The 18,607-nt window shown below is 39.4% G+C and overlaps 1 protein-coding gene across 1 annotated transcript in view; it reads right to left on the bottom strand.

Moving 5' to 3' along the window:
- Positions 1–12,373: 12,373 nt before the first annotated feature.
- The window catches only part of PLCZ1 (phospholipase C zeta 1), a 44,984-nt gene continuing 38,750 nt past the window's right edge, over positions 12,374–18,607 (bottom strand). The window contains exons 11-13 of the mRNA XM_027905216.1: positions 17,685–17,817; positions 15,903–16,052; positions 12,374–12,546 (exon numbers count right to left, since the gene is read on the bottom strand). Coding sequence (XP_027761017.1) covers positions 12,464–12,546; positions 15,903–16,052; positions 17,685–17,817 — 366 coding nt within the window. The 3' untranslated portion in view covers positions 12,374–12,463. The remainder of the gene's footprint in view (positions 12,547–15,902; positions 16,053–17,684; positions 17,818–18,607) is intronic.

The following is an 18,607-nucleotide window of genomic DNA, read 5'->3' as shown; positions in this document are numbered from 1 at the left end:
GACCCTTTTTTTTTTTCCTTTTTATTTAACCAAGTTCCCTTCTTTGTCTGAAACAACTAAAATGAGTTGAGCTTCAAGTTACAGTGATATTTACCTATTCATTGAGAAGGGAAGAGCTTGATTACAGTTACGATGCTTGAACTGGTATTTAAGGCTGCATTTCTTTCTCCTTCCTGATTTTTAAGAGATGTTCAATTTACTGTTACTTGTAATCCTCGACTGAAGTTTTAGCACAGTCCTAGATCAACAGAGACGTGCTTTCAAATGGGCAGTGTAAGTTATAAATCCTGCATTAGCAATGAGCTACTCTGTCCTAGGAAAATACCCGTTACTTTCATTGGCTTTTAATGGCTTTCTTATGTCAGCCATTGAATCCCATCTATCTAAATCCCATGTGTATTTTAAATCAGATGCACTTTGGGGGGGCTTAGCAATAGTGATATTAATCACTCACATAGTGCTGACAATGTGTAATGATTTGAGTAGTGCATCCTTTGATGCTGTGTTGTGTTAACGATACCAATAATAAGCTTTGCAGTTGACCACATCATTTGCCTTGAAGGATCATTTCAGATAACAAAAACCAGAGGTTTGTTGTGCAAGCACTGGTTGCTCACACGCACAAGCAGTGTTTTCCTTCCCAATGGAGGAGTTATTTATTGCTAGGAGACCGTGGTTTCTCCTGTCCCAGGGATATGTTGTTGATAATCCCCACATTTCCAGACATGTACTGTGAATAATCAAAATCTGAGAAATTACTTTCTTGTGAGCCAGGTGTAAAATTACAACGGGAAATATAAATGCAAGTGCCTGTATAATACTCTGGGTTTGTTGGTTACAAATGTTTTAAGATCTCTTCTTTTTCCCTGCGTTTTTATTTGCATCCTGTCACTGGATTGCCTGTGAGCTGCCAGGTAAACCTGCTGCTTAAAATGCTGATTCTATGATTAAAATTACTGATATTTTGATATGCCCCATTTTGTGCTTTCTGATCGTGTACTGTGTAACCAACACAAGGGTTTGTGCTTAATTATAAGGGAAGCACTAAGTGACATGTGCTGGCAAAATACCTGCTCCATGGTTTTTCATTATTATGTTTCTTGTGTGTTCTTTTGAAGCCTCAAGTAATTCTAATGCTCCTTTAGGAATAACCTTACAGCTCTTCAGAAGTTATCAAAAAACTCTCCACCCACCAGTGCTGGGTTATGACTGAGCCTGGTTAAAAGATTGGCTGTGATCTCGAGTAGCTACTATAAGAGGGAATATCTGGAATATGGTTCAGTAACCTGAACTGGAAAATTAAAGAGAGATTGCAGCTGTGTGATGGGTGAGATTGGAAAGACAGTTATTATAAGAATCCTGTTCTGCCCATATTGCTGCAGGAACTGCTCCTGGCCCTTCTGTAGTGATATGTTCTATGAAACACCCTTAGAAACTATCAGCTCTACCCAGCATCAGCACTGATACTTAGGGGTTAACATCAGTAGGAGCTTGCTGGCTAAAATCCAGTTTCTCTGGCAATGCATTGCTCTGGAAAGTGGAAGGGCTAGACTTTGTATCAGATTAAGCTGAGTTAAAGTAGATTGAGGCTTAAGGGTTTTTCCATCAGAATGTATAATTTTAAAGATAGGCAATTTTACCTTGTCCTTGTATTATTTAATTTCTATTATTGATTCAATTTTAAGCTGAATTCTAATAATTCCTGTTATTTACTGCACTAGCACTCCAATTTAGCCAAGAGAACACTGAGAATCTAACATGTTTCTGTGTCTGCCTAAAATCCAGATTTCATTTGGTACTTTTTGTTTTCTTTGCTAGACCATGGGCATTCACATTATGACCTTTTTGTTTTTTCAGCACCTCCCAGATGGCTCTGCCCCAAGTGCACACGCTGAATTTTATCTTCTGCCAGATCCTTATGAGATCAGTCGAAGGAAAACAAGAACAGCTCCAAAAAGCTCTGACCCTACTTACAATGAAATTGTGAGTACCTTTCACTTTCTTCTATCATTTCTTATTTCACAGAATCACAGAATGGGTCAGGTTGGAAGGATCATCTGGTCCAGCCTCCCTCCCTCAAACAGGGGCATCCCAGACCACACTGCACAGGATTGTGTCCAGATAGTTCTTGAATATATCCTGTGAGGGAGACTCCACAACATCTCTGGGCACCCTGTTCCTGTGCACAGTCACCCTCACAGTACAGAAGCGCTCAGGTAGAATTTTCTGTGCGTCAGGTTCTGCCCATTGCTTCTTATGCTATTGCTCAGCACTCCGAGCAGAGCCTGGTCCATCCTGTGACACTTCCCTTCAGACACTGACAGACACTAATGAGGTCCCCTCATCAACAGCCTGTTGTCCACCACAAGCCCCAGGTTCTTCTCTGCAGAGCTCCTTCCCAGCAGCTCGGTCCCCAGCCTGTGCTGGTGCAACTTGTTTGATTTTCTTTGCCCGCTCTTGAAATAAGATTGTAACAAAACAGCCTTTAGAGCTGTTGCAATGAGGATGATCAGAAAGAAGGAACATGTCATGAGCTAAACCACACATGGACAGAACCATGCGCTGTGCTTCTTTCTCGGAACTGAGACAGTCTCTTTTATGTCTGTCTCTTCAGGAAAACAGCTGGATTTTTCACACTCCTCTATCTTACCCATTACCACATGTTAGCCAAATGAGACCAAGCGTCATTGCACCATAACCTAGTCAGTTTTGAATGCAGGTTTGTACAATAGCATGAAGAGTACTAATTGAGTGGATGCTGTTATTCGAATTCACATTTGAAAATTGGTTGTCACTGTCCTAAGTGATAACACAAGAATAAATAGCCAGATTCTTTTTATGTCAAAATGCTAGCAGTTCACAGCTATATGTGATTATTTCACACACCACTGAAGTGCTCAAGCCTCTGGGGTGAAAGGAAACATTTTTATGAAGGAACATTTGTGACAGAATGGGAAGTGGCATAAACTGTGTTCATTTGTAAGGGCAGATGAGATTGAAACAGTAGGTGGGATTGGAGATTATAATTATTACATACAATAAATCTCCTAAAGATCTCAAAGCAATTTACAAATGCTCTTTCAGCAGGCTATAAAGTAGAACGCATGGAAAATATTACCACTCCACCCTGTTTCATAGATAAGATATGATGAAGCTTAGGTTAGTCAGCAGAGTCTGAGTCCTTATCTCCTAGTTTCCCAGTCCTGGAGTTTTAATATTTCTCTTTTCCCACATCCAAGTGATTACAAAACTTACCTACTTGAACTGATGACTTCCAGCGCTTCTGTAAGAAGGCTCCTTGAGTAGTAGTGCCACTCACAGCTGAGACAAATTTCCCTCCCTACGGTACTGCAGTGGAATAACAAAGAACTAGGTTTTATTTTTTGTTATTTCTTTCTTCTTTTGCAATCAAAGAGAGAGTGGAATGGGTCTAATTCACCTGTCTAAAGAAATTCCTTTACATTTGAAGGATATTTAAAGCAAAGAAATACAATAGTATGTATCACAACATTTGTTGTAAAATATCCAAGATGGACTACAGATAAGAACCGACCAGCAACACAGGAAGACAATCACTTTCAAATCATTATTAGATCAGTTTGAATATAAGAAAATCCAAAATCCTGTCTGCAGTCAGACAGTAATCACAGGGAGGAGATTTCATTGTGGTTAAAGAGTACTCTGCTGCTGTTAAAAGAAATTCCGTGAAAACTTTAATATCCTTAATCAAAATTTAGAGCCTTTTTCACAGATGCTCAATCTTTTTCACCAGGAACTGCTAATCACAGTGGGGACATATGGTTCCATTGAACTTGGACATTTCAAACCCGATGCCTGTGCTGTGGCTCTGTTCTCCCATATGTGATGTCATTCTGTATGCATTTTCTGTCCAAGGCTGGTAGACTGAGGCAAAAGCTGCCCCAGGGAAGAAAAACTACTAAAAATAAAAGTCAGCTGCCTTTAAGTTAGTTACTGTCCAAAACACTGTGTACAGAAATGTACTAGCCTTTTTTATGAGTTCATAAGTTTTTATTAAAGCCAAGTGGCTGGAAGGAAGGTGTATATTAATTTCTTTCTTTGTTCAAGACTGAGAAAAATCTGAAATGTGCTTCTCTTGGGTATTTTTGATTTTAGTTTTTTACTTCTATTGGTTATGACTGCCTACAGCAAATTATCAACCTTGCAAAAGTGCTTTTTATGTTTGATTTTTACTCATGTGTGTGAGAGAGATGTGAAAGTCCAGGAGGGCTGACAATAAAATGAGCTATGCCAAATGTTTTGGAGCTGCTTTTAACAAGAACTCCTTTTTTTTATTCGTGTTCCTTTGTTTGTATTTTGGAGTTTGTGGCATTCACACTGCTATAACATTGCATTAAAAGATGATGGCTGGCAAAAAGAGCAGGTTCACAGAAAAATGGAATGCAAAGAGAAAATTAATAACATACCTGTTATAAAATACATTTAGGAATAAAAAGGAGTTATTCAGAAGGTTTCAGAGTAGTTTAGTGAAAACTAAGTTAAAAGAAAGAATTAAAAATAAACCTGAATGACTAAACTCTTGCCAAGAGAAGCCACAATGACCAGATCCAGCTGCAGTGGGTCCTTGCTCGTATGTGTAACCATTGCCCTGAGAGATGCTTTAGGGTTCCTGGTTGTCCTCTCCTGAGCTCCTGCCTGTAAGCACAGACATGGAATGAGCAAAGCTACCAGGCAAGGCAGAGTGTGCATTCCATAATGAGAGGGCACTCTCTCTGTCCTGCCCTTTGGGTACAGCCAGATGTGAGCACATAGACCTGGGCCACAGCAGTCTGTTGGAGCTGAGGGGGAGCTGGCCTGGAGCAGCCTGAGCAGCCCCAGCAAGTCTGATGGAGAGGGAGGAGGGGAACTGCACCAGGAGCCACAGCCACTCCCTCTGGCACCACACATCAAAGCTAATTTGGATTAATTACCCAAATCTAGGAACTGTGCCACGGCTACCTAAGGAGAAGCAACTGTCCCGCATTTGTGATTAAAATGTCATTAGACTCCTATAGGTCAACAGTGCTTCTCTTTTTGGAGCCAGGAATACTTGAATTCCAGCCCTAACTGTCCCACTGCTTTGCTGCATGGACAGGTATAACTCACCTCCACCTGATCCAGCCGTATAAATCGCAGGCAGATATTCTTACTGCACAATCATTTCAGGATTTAACTGTTGCAGTACGAAATTCTGGCAGGTGGCATTCGTTTTACCCACAGAGTTATTCAGCTATCTCCAGACCTTCCTTCTGTCCCTACATCCTGATGATATATGCCTTGCTCCAGCTGAATTTGCAATACCATTTTAGAAACGGTTTACTGGGATCATTTGAAAACCACCCACCCTGCACTGTAAAGGTCTGTCATTGCTCAAAGCTTTTTTTTTTTTTTTTAACTCTTTTTGGCCAAAGATTGAAAGTTGTTCATTACCCGAGTTCACGCCTGTTGTGATCCACCATACTGAAGATTTTTTAGCTTTTACAGCTTACATGTATACTTTTTGTTGATTTAAAGCAGCAGCTGGTATCTTTAATATATTGGCAAAGAAACAAGGCAGCTTTCTTTGCTGCCTTTGCTGCCTTGCTTCATTAGCATTGCTTCAGTGTCAGATCATAGATTACTGTAAATTATATTATCTCACTGTACTTGCCCTTGCTTTTCAGATTTTTTTTTTCATCATTTCAGTTTTATTTTGGTGGGCAAAGGCAACTAGGAGACAGAGAAGCCGGAATTTTTAAATCATGTACAATTTGGCAAAATAGGCACAGTAGACATCAAAAAACCGAAAAAGTACCAGGTGTGACTTTCATGACAGCTGTTCCAAACTGTGATTTCCAAAGGTTTCTAAATAGGAATGTTGCCCCCTGGTAAGATCTTTCCAGTAAAAGCCGTATAAAAAGACTGAGCGGGACAGTTTTTCTTTCCCCCACAACCTGTGGCACTAAATGTTCATCCCCACAGCGCCAATTATCCCCTTAAACCGGAGATCGAGGTGTCCTGTCTGTCGGTGTTTGCTGCCAGAGTTCCCTGGTGTCCTGTCTGTTCCATGCTCCCTGTGAAATCCCCCCAAACTGCAGGGCAGACAAAACCCAACAGGCAGCCAAAGCCAACTTGGGTCGAGTGGGAGAACCATCAGTTTTGCACCTCCCAGGTCCACCCGTGATCCTTAGAACCACCTTTCTGTTGCCACTCAGCATGAGGAACACTGCTGGGGATGAGCCTTTATAAACTGTCCCTGCCTGAAGGACGTCTCCCATGACTGTTTCTTTCCCTTAGAAGTGGAGGTGCCGCGAGGGCTCAGCAGTTCAGCCCACAGAGCTCCAAGCTAGAGGGAGCTCGGTCTGATGTTTCATTTCCTCAGCAGTGCCGCAGGTACAGCCTGTGCTCAGATTGCACGGAAAATCCAAGCAGGTTGTGTGGCAAACACCTTTCAGGCAGTTTCAGTTTCCCATTCCCCAGAAGTGACAGACTGCCACTGCATTTGCTGTTTAAACTGCACAGCGAGATTAAAATTTAAAGCGTTCTCCCATTGCAACTAAAATAGCAAAAACATTTCCAGCCATACAAATTTTAGATTGAATGTATTTCTCTTAACAAAGCTTACCTTTCAGCCCTGAACTAGCTGAAAGCATTCTTTCACATTTTTTCAGCCCACATGCAGTTCACTCAGCAGTTTTTGGTTAATGCAGAGACTGAAGCATGGGAATCTGATCTGAGTGCAGCTCAGATCTCTTGTTAGCCTATTGCTCCAGATTGGTAGGGGTTTTTAAATCCAAAAAATACACCATTAACATTTCATATTTAACCTCATTGTGTTCTCACAGTATCAAGGTAATTTAAAAGATACTTTAAAAATTATAGACCTTAGTACGTTTCTAAAGAGATGCCAAACAACTGTCTCATTTATTTTGAGAAGTATTAACAGCACTTCTGGAGTAATGGAAACATCTAAATTGAGTAAATTCCACTTGCTAAACTGGGTTCAATCTCAGAGGTGTTCGACATCTACAACTTCTACTGAGTGGGTTGAGCATTCTGTCATGTTTAATATTTGATGATTCCATAAAAAAATTCTAGCCTTTTTGTAATAGGCACATTTGGGTATAGTTAGCATCTAGAATCATTCATGAAATGATTTGCATTAGAATCAGAGAGTCATTAAGTTCGAAAAAGACTCTTAAGATCATCAAGTCCAACCTTAGCACTACCACTGTGTTCACCATTAAACCATGCCCTCAAGTGCCACATCCACACATTTTTGAACACTTCCAAGAATGGTGACTCCAACACTTTCCTGTGCAGTCTTTTCCAGTGCTTTACAACCATTTCCATGAATAAATGTTTCCTAATATCCAATCAAAACCATCCCTGGCACAACTTGAGGTCATTTCTTCTTGTCATGTCACTTGTTACCTGGGAGAAAGGCCAGCCCCCACCTCACCACAACCTCTTTCAGTTAGTTGTGGAGTCATAAGACCCCCCTGAGCCTTCTTTTCTCCAGACTGAACACCCCCAGCTCCCTCAGCTGCTTCTCACAGGCCTTGTGCTCCAGACCCTTCCCCTGCTCTGTTGCCCTTCTCTGGACTTGCTCCAGTACCACAATGTCTGAATTATTTTTACTAATAATTTAGTAAAATTTATAGACCATTTTCAAAGGAGAATCCTTATCTCTTTTATGATGTGGGTCTGTTGGATCTAGGACAGTTACAAAATGTTACGGAAGTCTTGGACAGAAGAAATTTTGGGTTTACTTTGGCTTGATCTTCTTTTTAATTCTGGGATGTAGCACAAGATTTAATCCCAAGTACAGTACTGGGAAAACATTCTGAGGCACTGTGCCTTGATGTGACACACCTTTGTGACACATATTAATGCAACAGAAAGTTGCTTTAAGGTGCTACTAATGAATATGTAACAAATAAAATATACATAGGTTAAACAAATTGACACCAAAACTGTTTTCCTGTCTTTTTCTGATTTTTGCAGAAGAGCAATACCATTTATCAAAGCATCTGCTCTAGAAAGATATTGAATAATTTAAAAAATCTACACTTTTACAGAATTACCTATCTTATGTTTTCATGCCACTGTCCATAATGAGTACCCTCCATCTGAATTTCTCCTCCACAAAATCAGACACATTATGATTCCCTGTGGAACTTCATGGAAGTTGTGAAATTTCTTCATATTTGAGTTCAAAGCTCTGCTTAAGTTGGAGTTTCAATTTTCAAATGGAAAGTTATGTATACTGGGGTTTTTTTCTCATGCATTGCACAACACAGTTTTCAAATTTATTTACAAATGGTAATCAGATTTCACAAGCCTAAGCTAGCAGAATCTCTTTTATATAAACTAGATAAGGTCAAATATATTTCTGAGGTAAATTCACTAAGTCATTTTGGCTCATGGTTAATAGTTTACAATTCTGGATGGAAATTTAAAGCAATTATCACAAAGTTGTAATCATCATCCTGAACGCTGTATTGAAGTAAGTGCTTTGCTTTTCAAATAGATTAACAATTTTGTATTTTTCTTTCTGTCTCGTATATTATTTCAGGTTGTGTATGACAGAGTCACGGAGCTCAAAGGCCATGTACTGAAGCTTGTTGTGAAAAGCAAAGGAACTTTTGTGGGAGCTGTTAACATCCAACTGAGCAGCGTCCAGTTAAATGAAGAAAAGTGGTATCCTCTGGGAAATAGTATAATTTAAATGTTCTCTGAGATAATTCAGTTATTTATCTACTAATTTTTCTTTATCCCATTTCCCACGGTACATTTTGTCTCAGTTGCCCTTGAGAATATGCAGTCATCTGCTGACCACGATTTTTAACATTCTAATCATAAGGCTATTGTCTTAAAATTGCTACCATCTTCCTGCAACAGATTCCTGACAGTGTGAGTTTAAGAAATCACATGGTAAGGACTTGTAGCAGCATGCAGGAAATTCTTACGACAGCAATAAAGATTTTTGGTTATTTCATATTCAATTGGACTGTAAAAATACTGAATTCAGTACACATCAAAGTGTGGGGCCTCATTCCTTGCACATTAATTCCACTGACTGTGTTGAAACAATGCTGATAATGGTGTAATTTATGAGCAACTGCTGTGACCCCACTGCATGTGATGATTTCACCACAAAACCATGGATAGTTTTCTGGCACCTGGGTGCCAACACATTTCAGATGTCCGACAAATTTCACATTAAATCTTATGCAATCAATAATCTATTAAAAAAAAAAAAACAAACACCAAAACAAACAAAAAAACCAAACCTTAAAAACTTTTGCTATAATGTAACATTCAATCCAGGGTATTCACTTGTCAGTTAGGTGTGTCAGTGTTTCTTTTATTCTGACATCCAAGGAGCAGCTATAACTGGTCACTTGTGAGAAGAAAGGAGGGAGAAGCTAATTCCCATGAATAAATAGAACATATTGAATGTGAGCTTTCAGTGGGGTATTTATTTGAGATCATGATATCACAGATATTTGTTCACCTGTCTTACAAATATGCTTACCTCTTATGCTGCATAAGGGATTCAAGTCAATGCATGCATTGAATTGACCTCGGGGCTATAAAACATATCTTTACATATTAAATAATGAACATGAGTGGTTCCGATTATGGGCTCTGTTGTTCAAGGCATTTTTACATAAATTGGGGAAGCACTTAAGCACATCTTTAAACATTTGGCATATGAGCAGCCATAATGAACTGTCCATCATTGCCACACTCTTACATACACTCAGCTGACCACATATATTGACCTTTCCAGGACCAAGGGCACGTTTTTAAGGCACGGGAGAAATGTTGATTTGTGATCTGCTCTGCCGAAAATTTTAAGTTACCATATACCAAGTAGGTCTGACATTTGTCCTACCAGATGGAAAAGTGGTCAACATAGGGATAATAATGCCAGAAGTGAAGATAATTGCCTTCTTTTCCCAAAGGACACTCAGAAATGAATCTTCAGAAGTAAAGTTGTGTAAAACTTCTGAAGTGGGACTGGTTATTTAGGAAACAAAATAGGCTGGAGTTTTTCTCAGCATCACAGCAATTGACTCTGTCACTTGGCCAGTTTTTAGCTTAGAATATTCTCCCCAGGCAATCTGCTGTATTAAGCTCCTCCTCAGTAAGAGGAGGTGGGGGGAACTCTGCTTGAATATTAATAGTATGAGTATGTGGAGAGCTGTAAGAAGCTATAAAATATTTACCACATAAAAGGGATATTGGCTGGCATACAGATATCACTACAAAGATCAGTGTGCCTAACATTTTAGATTATAGGCTCACCTGGGTAAGAAATCAAGTGCCTTGTCATTCACGAACAGAAAACACATTGAGGCTAGCTTAGAACGTTACCAAATTACCTGACCTTACAGTTCAATATTGATTTTAGATTCTTCTTAGTCTACTGTCTTAGTTTCCTTATTATAACTATAATGCAATTTTCTAATAGTGTTATTTCCTGTGACATTTTCTAATGGTTGTTTACCACATGCCCTGATTTTCCATCTTAGAGCAACATTAAATAAAATAGCATCAAAACAGCAATAAATAAAAAGAGCATTACAATACAATATTATCACAACTGTCTGCAAACATAAGCAATATTTCATTTGGTATTAAAGAATGAAAGCTGTAAACTTAATATCCTTTCTTTTTTTAAATAAAATCATGTTTGAATAAAAAATCTGCCATTCATTGGGTAACTATAGTCCTGTGGAAGGTCAACAACACTTCAGTTCTGTAAGGAAGATGGGAAGATTTTGTATTATGGGCAAGATCTACACTGATAGCTGTTAGGTGAGAAGTAGATCTTAAATCACACAATCAACCCTTGCTTTTTCTAAAATTTTTCAAGTTCACCTCAAAACACTGTGCTTCCTATTTCCTGAGTTCACAGTAAGATGTATCCTGAGCTCCCTGCTGCTATGAGGAACATGGCCCTTTACAAATCAGTCCATGAATTTTTTGTCTTTCTTTAGCAGCAGGAGGTTCAAGACGAAGCTAAGAAAAGGTACCAGTATTAGCATATGAATTTTTTTATTATTTTAAGAGCCATTTTTTTTCTCAAAACTATTTTTTTTTTAGATAACAAAATTGCAGTGAACATTAAGGAGGAATAGCCCAACTGGATGTTGTTATAAATGTAAAGGGTACATTGTATCTGTAGTTTTTCCTGTTCTCTTGGAAAGATACAATGGCAAGAAATTTTGTTCAACACAATCAAAAATGTCAATGTAACATGCTCATATCATAAAAATTAGCCTTATTTCTCAGAGGTTATATATTAGACTATTATTCTCAGTAATTAATCATAAATTTGAAAATAGCTGAAAATTACATTATTGACTGAATTTTAAAAATATAAAATAAAGGTTCAGTATTTATGAAGTGTTTCTAAAGAATCATAGAGTCACGGAGTCATAGAATGGTTTGGGTTAGAGGGATCCTTAAAGATCATGTAGTTCCCCCTTGCCTGCCATGGGCAGGGACACCTTCCACTAGACCAGGTTCCTCAAAGCCACCTTTACCCTGATCTTGAACACTTCCAGAGATGGGGAGTCCACAATTTCTCTGCAAACCTATTCCAGTGCCTCACCAACCCCTCAGTAAAGGATTTCTTCCCACTGTCTAATCTAACCCTGCCTTGTTTCAGTTTAAAGCCATCCCCCCCCTTTTTCCATCACTACAACCCCAACTTTCTCAGCCTGTCTACAGAGCAGAGGTGCTTCATCCCTCTCATCATCTTTATGGCCTCCTCTGGACTCTCTCCAACAGGTGCTCCATCTTTCTTGTGTTGGGGTCCCAGAGCTGGATGCAGGTGGGGTCTCACCAGAGCAGAGTAGACTGGGAAAATGTCCTCTCTCAACCTGCTGGTGGCTGTGCTTTGGATACAACCAGGATGCTGTTGGGCTTCTGGGATGACAGGTCATGTTGATATTCTTGTCAACCAGCATCCCCAGGAACATCCCCAAGTCTCTCTGAGACTGACCAGCCTGTAGTTCCCTGTGTGTTCCTTATTTCCCTTTTGAAAAATGTGGCTTATGTTTCCCCTTTTCCAGTCAGTGGGAACTTCACTGGCCTGCCATGACTTCTCAGATATGATGGATAGCAGCTAAGCTACTTCCTGAGTCAGTTCCCTCAGGACCTGTGGATGTACCCTGTCAGGTCCCATGGATTTGTGCACCTTCAGATCCCTTAAATGTTCTTGAACATTCTTCTCCTAGATTAGACAGTTCAGTAATAGTGGCAGGGCCAACGTCAGTAGCTGTTACTGATCCAGGTACCACTTACACAAGAAATCCCATTATCTTCATAAAATCATTGAGAACGTGCCACTCTGGAAATCAGACCACTGGGTCGTTGCAAACCCAGTAATGCTACTTTATTGAAGCGGGGTGCCATGCCCCAGGGTAATTCCTGCTGCAGAACACCATTAGTAGTACCAGACATGGGCAAACAGAGACGCAGATTCGATCTTGATGCCATCTCTGGTCAGCAGCGGAATGTTACGGTAACCTGGAAGTGTAATCACACGTTATTAGTGTGCTAACCACAAGCACAAATGTTATCATGAAGTGCTTTTATGGTCTACTATGCAAATAAGGCATAATTTATGATTCTCTCAAATAACTCTTTAAAATAAACTGAAATTATACAAAACTCAACTACCATTTCTTTTTGGTTTTTTTTTCTCCATGTATACAGTGTTTCAGTTCTGGCATTTTTGGCCACAGAGTGAAAAACTCCAGGGTTTTTTGTGATGTGGTATTTTTTTAAAGTGAAGACTTTTAGCCCAGTGATATTTAAACATGGGGAAAGAATATATTTTAACATCCAGAGTTATTATGTGCTGTATCATTGTTCTGATAGCAAATTAAATAACCTGTGAATCAGCAGTGATAGTGCCTCAGAGAAGAACAGTGTTGCAGCAGCAATGCACTGTCCAGCTGAGGCAGAAAAAAAAGTGTAGTGTAAGATCTACCATGACATCTTAAATCTGTTAAGGGTCTTCTTTTGCATATGAGTAATTCCTGTTATCAGGGATAACGCATGCCTCAGAGACTGTGTGTTCATCCGGTCGTTGAAGCATTTGGAGAAGCTGTAGTTTTCAATTTAAAACATAATTATCTTACCTGCTTGAAAAACAAAATAATCTCATCTCCAAAACCCCAACCTGTATTGCTTTATATGACTACATTATTATTTCACAATAATAAACAATGTTACTTTTGATTAAAAAGCTGTTTTCTGTTTTATCTATGTATATATAACTGCGGTTATTTAAGTAAGTTTGAATTAACTTAATTAATTTATTTGAATAATATTTCTGGGCTGCAGTTTTCCAACCTAAATTATTCTGTGATTCTGTATAAAAGAATCAAGGCATTCCAAACTCGAGTAAATAAGGGACCCAAAGACATCCAGACATACCTAAAGAAGGGTTTTGAAAAGACCTCTAAAATCAAGTCCAACTTTTGACCAATCACCACCTTGTCAACTAGGCCAAATTGCCATGTCCTTAACCCCCTCCAGGGATGGTAACTGCCCCACCTCCCTGGGCAGCCCATTCCAATGCTTGACCACCCTTTCAGTGAAGAAATTCTCCGTGATGTCCAGCCTGAACCTCCCCTGGTACAGATTGAGGCCATGTCCTCTCGTCCTGTCATACTACATGAAAGTTCCCCTGGTATCTGAGGCTCAGCCTCTGGGCAGCAGAGAGTAAAGCTGGTTCCAGGCAATTTACATTTGAAATCAGTTTTTAGGGCATGCACACAATATATGGAAGACTCAGTGTATTTCCTATCCAAAGATACACTTCAGGGAATAAGACTAATTTCCGAAGACTCTCTTGTAGCCCCTACCTACAAAATATTCCACAAAGTAAAGCTTCCTTTTTTTTTTATTGAAATTGCTCCAATTTGCATTAAATAATTAACTGTTCCTGGATCCCATGATAATAACAGTAATAACTGAATTCCCATCCTGTGTTAGTATTCTCCACAGCAGACTCACTGGGACAGGGACTGTAACACAAGACCCCCTACTCTTGCCTTTAACCACCAAGGTAGAGAATTATTCTCAGTTTGAGCCCCTCTGAGTATAACAACATAATCATTGCATGAAAAATCACATTCTGCTTCAGCTGGGCTGCAACCATTCCTCCCTAGTGTAGTCTGCTGAGCTGAGAGCCTGCTGCTGGGGAAAGGAAGGCAGGGAGGATACAGATTTGAATCCTTTCAAAAGAAAATGTAGGGGAGGGTGGCAGTGGCACAACTTTGTCCCACGGCCTGTCAAAGGGAAAAAAAAGATGTAAGAACTGCTCAGCTTTTGGAAGCAACTTGCCCTCCGGGACACCTCAGGGACATGAATCCTAGGCAAAGAGGAACAGTCCTGTAGTACAGATTAAAGCTGAGCTCTGAAGAGTAAGACTTAAATCTTAGCTCATTCTTCAGCATTTTAGGCAGTTCTTCCCTAGGAAATATAGACTGTTGTGGTTCCTTCTGCAAGAACATTATTTTCCCATTTCACTGTCTAAAGAGCTTAGGTACCTAAAGCAGAACCATTGTTCCAGACCTGGTTTCAGAGGTCTCAGTGTTAAACACTGCAATAACTTTTGAAATTATTTATCACTTCATCTCTTAGAAGCATTTTATTTATGCCTCTGGGCATCCTGATGGCAAATTACAATTTCGTTCCATTGTGTTAAGTGGTGATTGGGGCAGTTTGTTTGGCACCATTTGTAGTTTTTGTACCTACACTGATTTCCTAGCATTTTGTATTACTCCACTGAAAATACTTCCCATAGAATCTGCAAGCTCTTACTTTTCCAAAATATAAATCCCTCATTTGTGGCCATAATTAATCATACAGGCGTATTAGAGCCACCCAGAAAAATTTCATTACAGGCATAAACATCAGTGCCTGATATTTAAATTTGTCTCAGACATTACAAGTTGGTGGGTTGGGGTGTGTTTTTTTTCATTATCTGGAAATACACAAATAAAAGGAAAGTAAAAGGTTATCAGCATAAAAATTTATGTTGTAGAAAAACAACTGTGCTCCAAGAGTAATGTCTTTGCTCTTGCATAACTCCTCAACCTCAACTAAGAATCACAAGCAGCTTTATGACTTTAGAACATGGGGGAAAAAAAAGCCATTTAAAATCCTGTTAAGCTTAATAAAAAAGAAGCGGTGCCTGTTGCCAGATCCAATGTTTTCCCTCCACATCTTTATTCACTAATAAAAGCTGTTTGTTTTGTCAGAAATAGCTTTAGAAACCCAGTGTAGTAAACAGCCATTTTACATAAGCCTTTCTCCTTGGCCTTCTGACTTCTCTTTATGTGCAACCTACTCATTACAAAAGGTTCCAGGAACTGTTCCAGAAACTCTAGCAAGAAAAATACCATAAATATGTTGCCTAATTTATATTCTTTGTTCTCCACACTGAAAAGTTGCAGATAGGTTACCTGAGGGGGTTTTGGTGGTTTGGTTTGTTTTAATTTGGTTTGTATTGAGGTTTGAGCCTAACTGAGTAGAAAGTGCACAAAACTGTTGCCTTCATAACCATTGTGACTAATCTTGCTCCTTGTAATGAATTAAAATACCATCTGAGCAGTTTCTCTCTAGTATGGAATACTGCAGTAGGAATAATTAACTGTCATTAATATTATTTTGATTTCAACATCCTGGATTTACATTCAGAGATTTGCATACTTCAAAAACCAGGGAGTGCCATTTTTACATATAGTTATACAATCCTCCTTTAGAAATTAGACATAACGCTACACTCTCTCAATGCTGCCGTAATGATAAAAGCCTGGAAAGCGCAGATTTTGTAGAGCTCTTATAGGTGGCTCACATAAAATTTTTACCTGTATTCAGGCTCAGCACAGGTAAAGTGTATTGACCAAGGAATTCATTGTTAACCAGAGAGACCTCATCCTCCACACAGAAGCGTATCATTGCTAGTTCTGGAACTTGAATGTTAAAAGAAAAGGTTTCGTTCCATTTAGGGCACAAAGCTAATGGGAAAAAAAAAAAAAAAAGAAACAGGATTAAAATACAATTTCATTTTTTCTACTTAATAACCGAATTATTGTATCTGCTGTCATTAGTCTGAACTGGTGAAGGTTCATTCTTCTTCCCTAGATTTCTGTGCCCATTTAAATAGATAATGAGACTCCCACTGACTGCGGGGGTACATAGATCACATCTTTTGTATAGATATGGGCTTAAAACTGTCAGTGGGAAGCTCTGAGAATGAAACAAACTTAGACTGCTTGTGACTTGTTTACAGTGTACAGGACAGCCCCTTCCTAAGGATTTGGCACAGATTATCATGCTGTAAAACAAAAGCCTAACGAAGTCGGTGTCATCTCTTAGAAGAGCAAAAAACCAGGTTAAGAGCCTCTGTCTATATAGACATATAGTTTCATGCCTCTGCAAAAGTTTCTCCTTTTACAGTGCTGGAAATGAGGCAGGAGCTAAATAAATTCAGGTAGTAAAACATTCACTAGACTAGAAACACAAAAAGAGGATGTGGAACAGGAGGGAATTGCTTTGTCTTGAGCAACGTTCATACAGAGAAAAGGAATTCAGGAGCAGATTTCAAACAGCAGCCATCTATAAAAAAGGAAAAGGAAAAACAGAAGACAGAGGTACAGGAGAAAAGAGATCACAGGGAACTTGTAGTCTGAGACATCAAGAAGATCTATATGATAAAGATAAGGGAGTGCTTGAAGACAGCTACAAAGAGTACACACTTCACCTGTCAAGTAATTAAGGGACTACTCCTCCTAGAAACTTCCTATGAGCTAAGTGATGAAGCTACAGAAATTTCTTCAGAAAATAAAAGTCTTTAAATGTACCAATTAGTGTACTGGTTTAGGCTGGTTAATTTGCTTCGTATCAACCCTTACAGTGCTACGTTTTGGATCAAAATGGTGTTGATGCCACACCAATGGTCACGTTATTGCTGAGCAGGACTTGGACAGTGTCAAGGACTCCTGTCTTTTTCATGCCCTCCCCATCCCAGACAACAGGCTTGGGGGTGCACAAGAAGCTGAGAGGAGACACAACTGGGGCAGCTGACCCCAACTGCCCAAGTGATATTCCAGACCATATGGCATCGTGCTTGGCAAGAGAAAGCTGGGGGAAGGGAGGAAGGAAAGGAGGACATTCAGAGTTACAGTGTCTGCCTGCCCAAGTAACCATAATGCATAACAAAGCATAACCATAACACCTTCTTTTCCTGGAAATGGCTCTATGGGAAGTGGGGGATGAATTGTTCATTTTTCTCTGCCTCCGTGTGCAGCTTTTCTTTGCCTCCTCCCCATTTGGGGGAGAGTGGGCAAGCAGCTCTGTGGGGCTGAGCTGCCAATCCAGAGTGACAGCTGCGTGTAAAAACAATTCCATCTTCTTTTAGGAGAATGCTCCTAACTAGGAATTTGTGCTTCCTTAACCTACTAATCTACAAAAATGGTACATAGCACGAACTTCTGCTACAAGTTTTGTGCCAGTAGATCCTAGTCTAGAGAGAAATAATTGAAGTTTATGTAAGTTAATAACAATGTCCTGGGATGCAAAAACTGGTAATTCCTTATAAAATACTATTGTGCTGTATTCACAGTCAAGAGAATCAGACTGATGCTCACCATTGCTTTTTACAACACTAGATTTCTTTTTTGTTTGGTCTTCTGGCACACCATAGATTTCTATCTGCACTAAAGGGTCAGCTTTGTTAGTCTTCGACATGCTGCTGGGTGGTAACTGATGACCACTGATGAGCTGGAAAATTAAAGTTGTAATGGATTGAAATAACTCTAAGAATGAACTATACATAGTAGCCATATAGTAGCCATAGTCAAAATAGCTGTTTCGTAAGAAACTATTGTAAGCACCATATACCAGCTATAAACTCTTCTAAAAATATATATAAACACAAGAAAATTAGGAATATGGTCCTTCCCATTTAACTTTTTTGATAATTTCATAGAATCATAATGGTTTGGCTTGGAAGAGACCTTTAAAGGTCATTTAGTCCAACCCCCCCTGCAATGAACAGGGGCATTTTCAACTAGATCAGGTTGCTCAGGGCCCCATCCAACCTGACTCTAAGTGTTGACAAGGACAAGGCACCCACTACTTCTTTGGGCAACCTGCTCCAGTGTTTTGCCACCCTCGTTGTTAAAAGAGAATAAAATACCTGATATCATGCTTTAAATAAAAATTTTCAGGTTTAAATTTTTATTCAATAGCAAGACATAAATGTTGGAGGAATCAGTTTCATGATATCTCTCATTTTCTAATACCAAGCTCATGAATTCCAATTTGTGTCTATTGGACCAGCATCAACACCCATGGTGACATCAGCGTTGTGTTACAGGGTATGTAGCAGACTGCCTCACCTGTGTTCCTTCTCTTGCATAGTAAAACCTCTGCATTTAGTAAGCTCCCTGATGTTTTTCTCCTTAATTTAGTTAGCTACCTAGAAATTTTGCCTCAGACTGCCCTGTAATCTGGCACCCAGCCTAAGAAAAGATCCATGAAAGTCACAACTTTGCATGCTTTCTTCCTG

Source organism: Empidonax traillii, unplaced genomic scaffold (genome assembly GCF_003031625.1).
Source record: "Empidonax traillii isolate 1590-97213 ecotype Southwest subspecies unplaced genomic scaffold, ASM303162v1 scaffold1131:size219079, whole genome shotgun sequence".
NCBI lineage: Eukaryota > Metazoa > Chordata > Aves > Passeriformes > Tyrannidae > Empidonax > Empidonax traillii.
This window is presented reverse-complemented; position numbering and strand designations above follow the sequence as displayed.